General features: G+C 41.6%; 1 protein-coding gene across 1 annotated transcript; it reads right to left on the bottom strand.

Moving 5' to 3' along the window:
• Nucleotides 1-420: 420 nt before the first annotated feature.
• Nucleotides 421-6,932, bottom strand: LOC126998470 (bcl-2-like protein 1). Its single transcript, XM_050860189.1, has 2 exons — nt 6,259-6,932; nt 421-2,282 (listed from the first exon to the last, which is right to left on the bottom strand). Exons 1-2 carry the CDS (start codon nt 6,856-6,858, stop codon nt 2,160-2,162), a joined length of 723 nt encoding a protein of 240 aa, XP_050716146.1. The 5' UTR covers nt 6,859-6,932; the 3' UTR covers nt 421-2,159.
• Nucleotides 6,933-7,300: the final 368 nt, after the last annotated feature.

Raw genomic sequence — 7,300 nt, 5'->3', positions numbered from 1 at the left:
AATTTTCATTATTAGTAGTAATAACAATAATAATAGTAATAATAATAATAATAATAATAATAATAATAATAATAATAATAATAATAATAATAATAATAATAATGGCAATCATGATAATTATAAAAAAAATAATAATAATTGTTATTATAATTATATTGCTGCCTTCTCACATTGCACAGCTTGTGCTGCTACACTCTCAAAGTTGGCTAATATTCTCCCGGAATAATGAGCTTATTACCATCCATGAGTAAAAGGGCCAATGAGACAGACGAGCACTGGGAACACACGCAGCTTTTACGTGCCCCAACTCTTCCTTTACCGATGCACAACCATCACTTTACCAATATATTGGAACAAGTTCATTTTATCTGATTGTCCAAAATTTTGCAACAAGGCATCAATAATACAACACCTCCAGAATCTAGTGCCTTTTGGTTTATTGACAATGTGGTCACATGAAATACTACCCAAATGAGACACACTTCAAGTCGGCTACATAAACCTTAACAAAGTGTTGCACTTGTAACCTCATTATTCTCTGTACATCATTGGTGGGGCAGATGCGGGCTCAGGGCAGCGTGTACACAAATATAACCTCATACTTGGTAAAAATAAACATTTTAGGGAATCACAGACAGAATCATAAAAAAATAAAAGCACTGGAGAAATAAAACCATTGGTGCCTGGGAGCACTGCACTTGCCTCACCGCTAACAAGAACCTAGAGACTGACTAGATAGGTTGGTTAGTGATAAGTTATAAAGATACAAAGGCAAGCTATTCACTATGTACAATATGTATAATCTTTTTCTTTCAATATTAGAAAGATGAAACTGCATTGTTGTTTTTCTCAGACATGGTGGGGTTATACATACATATTCCAATGATATGGCCCAACACAAGGGACCACTGTGGATTTTCTAAAAAAATAAAAAGACAAAAAGGAAAAAATAAATGGATATAAAAGACTTTTAAACTTAGAAAATTACGTGGTCGGATATGCGAGGTCGAAACGACTGTTCCGAGAGATCATCACTGTTCTTGATTGAGTCTGGGTTGCTCCCACCCACCACTCACTTTCAGGTTATTGGCCGGCCAACTCCTCTTCCTCCTGCCTTGGCCAAGTTACCAACAAATGCACCGAGACACTAACACCACGCAGCACGGCATTGTCACGCAGGCACACACACACCATCACTCGTATACACTGATGAAAACACTGCATTCCTTACACTTTTGTGGGGCTAAAATAAATGTAGCCTATGCAGTGTTCATTTGAAATAGAATTCACTCTTGTAAACAAGTTGGCATTCCACTAATCTTGGAATGACCCACATACTCAAACACACCAAAATGGAAGTGGTTAAATATAAACTCTACTTAATGTTGTTACTCATACTCATCTGCCTCTCTAGCGAGAAACCTTCAACATGTTTACACGTAACTGTGCTAATGCATCATATAGGACTGCCTGAAAACAAAGCTAAACATTTATATATGAATATTTTTGCTGAAATGCAAGGCATTAGGTATGAAATTTAATTACATAGAACATACTAAAATAATGTTCCTTCTGAATATCTTTAAATTCTGACATGACTGGGAATGTATGCAGAAACTTGTGATATACCTGTAAAAACAAACCATAAATTGTGACTAAACTAATGTGTGCTACCAATTAGCCAAAAACTAAATATACACAATGATTGTGCCAATCCTAGGGGATACATGTAGAAAATAGATTTGGGGAGACTTTGTAAGTTGCATACAAAAATATAGCTTCAAGAAAAAACTAACCAAAGCTAGGTATAATGAAAAGAAAATTTACTGAAGCTGTCACTGCCACAATCATGACTTAAACACAACAACCCCCTTTCCTGGCCAACACATGGAGGGTGGCCACAATATTCATACGCCACACTGCTGTGATATGGAGAGCAGTGGAGCACGGCTGTGGGCTATGAGGAGGGAATACTCTGTCCACAAACAGGACATATTATATAATGAGATTCACTTTGTGCGAAAGACTGTAGTGTGTGGCTGGGCCAAAGTGCAATGAACAGAACGGATGCCCTTCCTGAGGCTCCTCAGCAACATAAAGAGTCCAGTCACTTATGCCCAGGCCTGGCAGTGCAGAGGAGCAGAGGGGGAGGGCACTGCTCAGTGACTGGTGAAGAAGGAGGCAGTGGCTGCAAGACCAAGACCAATGGCAGTCCAGGTCAGCACCTTCCAGGCCTTGCTCTCTAGATCCACCTCAGCTGGGAACTCCTCACAGATTTTGGTCTGAAAATGATAAAGTATATTAATAAGCTTCTTTTTGTTCTGAGAATCAGAGCACAAACTACAAAAATGTACAGACTGTTACTAAAGTTTCTTCATATTTGGTGTCACTTGAGGTGGAACAGTATACTACTATAATAATAATAATAATAATTCCCCACTGTGCATCTAGTTTAGCCTAGTTACTCTTGTATTCTTCCAAGTGTATATCCCATAAAGCCACAAGTTTTGTATATTTTTCCAGAAATCCTATTTGTTTTTTCTTTAGACCATTTCATCTTGGTTTCAATATGGGATCCTTCTCACAATGGGTAGGAAGTCACATTCTATGGGCAATGTGTTGCCAGCTGTTGCATGCTACACACACTTGGCCTATGTGACATGCAGCATGCCACATTGCTGAAATGTTGCCTCAGTGGAATTGCATTACACACAAAGTATATTCCAAAAAATATGATAAATGAAACATGCCAATGGTAAGTATAAATTATTTACACACAAATAAGTGCTGTTTTGTTAGACTTCCTGCTAACAAAAGGTTGCATTTCATTAGTCATTTAAACATAACAGGTAAGAGCAGCAGCTGATGAATCATTAAGTGTTTCAAGTCTACATGCAGGCCATCTTCCCATTCTCTAAGTGGCAGAATCCATCAACCTACTTAACCCAGTAGCTGCAGGGATCATGTTTCTTAAAGGCCCCTCTAAGCGAATTAATGAGAAGAAATCATCACTCACACAAACCATTTCATAATATATATCAATGCATTTGTGATCAGTTTATGCATCATCTATTTTTGGGGGGGTTAAATCATGGCAAAAATTTGGCCCTTCGCTGGTACACGGTAAAGCCACAAATTTGGCCCGTCACTGTTACTGGGTTAAAATACGAGCTTTGTAAGCACCACCTTTGCCTCCTCCACACAAGATTGTTTCTTACAAAAACAACCCTGTGAGGAGTATCATTGGGGTAGCATGATACATGCCTATATTACCAGAGGCAACATGCTCTTCTGATGCAAATGTATTGAGGGAACCTGCAGCCTCTTCAAGGTTTGTAACAATAACAACAAAGTGCTCCTTCAGTGATAGGTAGCAATGTTGGTTTTGTCACTTAAAAAAAGAAAAATGATGCTGTATTCGCCCCATTTATTAACAAGCTTTTCATTAAAAATATAATTGACTATGGCTATATTGGTGCAGTGGTTAGCATGCCTAGCTAAAAATCTACAGGCCCTGGTTTGAATCCCAGCCTAGGCAGTCACCGTATAGCCCATCCTGCAGTTCATCCTTCCTTTTAACCTGGTCAATAACTGGACATATACCTAGGAAAACCTGGGGAAGGTAAACTGTAGTAACTTAGATGTCACACTGGCCCATGTCCTGGGGTGATGGGTTATCACCCATCACAGGCTCAAGGGCCATTATGATGGAGATGAACACCAAGCGCAGCCTGGCGTATGCCCACAACTTTACCTTACCATATAAATGAAGGTAAGGAGAGGCAAAGCTGGGGCCATTCACTCAGTTGTGTGTGGCCTTGGTGCTAATCTCCATCTCAAGGACCTATGAGCCTATGATGGGTAGGAACCCATTACCCAAGGTCACAGGACAAGTGTGACATCCGGATTACCTCAGTTTACTTTCCCTAGCATTCCCACATGTGGTATTCCTTTATCAACCAACATGAAAGGGAGGACAAATAATTTGGTGAGTTGGATGCTGACTGCACCAGACCAGCATTGAACCCAGGTCTGCAGATTCATAGCTAGGTGTGCTAACCAATACACAATAAGGTGTGTGAAAATTTAATTCTATCCATATTATACTTCTTTAGTACAAGCTATTCAAGGCTCTTCCACATGAAGTGAGTGCACAGTATGGTGAGCGAGTCTTATGCATAGAAATGTTGGTTAAAAAAAGAGAACGGTGCTCCAGCTTTGAACAGCTACATCATAAAAACAAGACATTTTGCACAAAAAGGGACCCACATGAAGAGCTCAGTGATTCAGAGTGGTTAGCTGATTTAGTATCAAAATGAAAACTTCCACATATGTAAGTTATGTAAATGCATTCATCAGTATGCTTAAGTTGTAAAGGTCTCGAATGACTTGTGGGCCTATACAGCACTTTCCTACCCTGCAGAAATTGTTAAATCTAAAGAGGAAGAATTGGACTGGAATGTTCATGCATACAATGACCATGGCATAATTTTGGATAATATCAAGAAAAGGTATGCAAATTTCACTGTTGTACTGTCAGCAGCCACTTTCATTTATAACCCATTTTCTAATTATGATGATGGTGAGTGCATCTCAGCTTGAAATAATTTTCAAGTTAAATGCTATGGAATTGAAAGTAGAAATTACTTTTCAAAGTAACAGGATTAAAAAGCAAAGCCAACCAACCAAAATTTTGGGTACTAAAGGATCCAGACTAAATTCATGCTTTAGTTCTACATACGGTACTTGTGCGAATTAGACTTCTCAACTAAGAAGATCTTGAAATCCAAGTAAATCACGTCTAGATGAGTCACCTACATAACAGCATGAGAATAGTAGCCACAAATTACATTTCTTATACCTACTAGCTAGAGGAAAGAATGCAGAGCCAGTCTTCTCACTATAGGACAACAAAGGAAATATCTATTTGCACACCATACATAATTCTAATCTGAAGAATAAGTGAGAATGCATTATCTTTTACATTGTGCATGAGTGTGCATGTGTACTTTCACCATGGTCTGATCAAGCTCGTGACTCACAATTCCCCTCCAGTACCCTCACTGAATGAACTTGGAGCCTGCTAAAGGTTGGGGACCATTGTCCTTTGACAATAATGTGCATCACCAACTGTAGGGATAAGCATTTTTTTTTTTTAAGAATTCAAACAAGAATGTTAAACCCACTAGCTTCACGTCATCAAAAATCCTTGCAACCAGCGATCAACAGCTATTAAAGCATGCATGGAAAATGCCATTGACATTATAGCTCTATGATGATTGTCAATTCTAACCATAAGTAAAGTACATATATCACATGCTTAAAAGTAGTTTTAGAAAAGCATGGAATATGCTGTCCCCTAAATGTAAGGTTACATACATATTCAAAACACTGTGCATAATCAACACCCTCTGGAATACTTCCAAAGCATAGAACCATCAATACAATTCATGCAATTGGCAAGATGAAATCTAAAACATGATCAAAGGGAAATTGGCATAAATATCAAAAGATGAAGCTACTGAAAAATAAAAATAAATTAGCACCACCAAATGCAAGCAGACAGGAGGTTGTGGATATTTTATAATGCACACCACACACAATAATAGAGCAATCAGACAAATAGAGCTTTACACAGTCTTCCACACACAAAAAAAAGGTATGCAAAAAGTCAGACCAAACCTTACACGCCATGCTAACAACCCCAGCATCAAAACAGCCAACTAGCCATACAGTACATAAATACTGCCAGCCAGGAGCACACAGCCATCAATACATATCAGAAATAACTCATCAGCCATATATGGATGTTCAGTCTGCCTATCATACATCCACAGCGTCAGCCAGCAACACAGTGCAAACAAGTAGCCAGCAATACATGGCACCAACATCTTGCCTCCTATACTGAGCAGCCAGGAATATGCGAAGCAATAAAAACCCACAGTAAAACACAAAGCTACAGCATACAGCAAGCCAGCCATACAAAGAAACATACAGAATAGGCCAATACATATTAACAAACACGATATAATAGTCTGCCCAACACTGCACTGCACCACACCCAAACACAGGCAGCCAACCACACTACTACTACTACTACTGCCACTCCTACTCCACACGTACTACTCCTTACGTACACACACTACAAGCAAACAGCCACACACACACCAGTGATAAAGAAAGTACTCCCAGCATTCCACACACACACACACACACCAAACAAGCAAAAAACACCAAACACAACAGCAGCATCCTCACCCATCCTCCTTCCTGTTTGACAAAGGGAACCAGCACCTCACTGGCGTACTGGCCCAGGAACTCCTCGATGCGGGCACAGAAGTCCTCCTCCTTCTTCTCGATGGAGTGGAGCGCCAGCTGGGCCCCGAAGGCGTACAAGGCCACCACCCTCCCCCACGTGACGGCCCTCTTCTGGCCCTCAAAGAGCTCGTTGGCCACCCCGACAAAGGCATCGTACCCCGTCTGCGGCCTCACGTCCAGCCGTCGCATCATTCCTCGCAGGAGAATTTCATGTTTCAGCATCATGCTCCTCACACAGCGGATCAGGGTCTCCTCTACAGGGTCCTGGGGGCGGCTCTGGCTCTTCCCCGTCACAGCCTGCACGGTAAACTCAGCGAGACGGCGAGCCTTGATAACGTCATTGTCTGGGCTTTCCGTGGTGGTGGTGGTGGTGGAGTTTTGGGGCTGTGCGGGGCTCTCCTCCTCCTCCTTCGGGGCCTCCTCCTCCTTGCTACACCTCAGTTCTGATCTGCTGGTGGACGGGGAGTGGAAGCCTTCGTCCGTTTCACTATCGGAGGGAAGCTTAGACGCCACAGGTTCCTTTTTCGCTTCAGGAGCCATGGTTGTATGAGTCCTCCCACCGTGAGCCGCCGTAAGACTGGTGTTGTACGGTAACGGAGCGAGTGCGAGGCGAGCGGTGTGTCCCCCCTTCGACTCCCCTCTCCTCGCCCCGTGACGTTATGGTGACGTTGTGCCATTCCAGGCTTCCCATTGGCTGCTGTCTGGAGCTGGGCGCCCATTGAGCCATGCGAGAGTCATTCATCCTTACTGTGCTCTCTCCTACGGGTGACGGTATTTCTCGGGGCGGGCTAATATTTTTATTTTTTTCCCCCCGCCGTTGCCTGACTCATCTCTCTTGCGCCATTCTAGTACAACGCAAATATACTACACCGTTTTTCGTGCTGGAACTCCACCCAGATACAGTACATGGCTCCACCTACTACGAGGGTATTATTTCAAGAGGTGGTAACCGCTGATATAAATGTTTCCTGTTGGGAGACTT

Source organism: Eriocheir sinensis, chromosome 14 (assembly GCF_024679095.1).
Source record: "Eriocheir sinensis breed Jianghai 21 chromosome 14, ASM2467909v1, whole genome shotgun sequence".
NCBI classification, from domain to species: Eukaryota; Metazoa; Arthropoda; class Malacostraca; order Decapoda; family Varunidae; genus Eriocheir; species Eriocheir sinensis.
This window is presented reverse-complemented; position numbering and strand designations above follow the sequence as displayed.

Bases quoted from the DNA above. Each gene is read 5' to 3' on its own strand.
- LOC126998470 (XM_050860189.1), bottom strand. From the start codon at position 6,858: ATGGCTCCTGAAGCGAAAAAGGAACCTGTGGCGTCTAAGCTTCCCTCC. The intron at 2,283-6,258 runs GTGAGGATGCTG...TATCATTTTCAG, and splicing joins TCAAACAGGAAGGAGGATGG to ACCAAAATCTGTGAGGAGTT.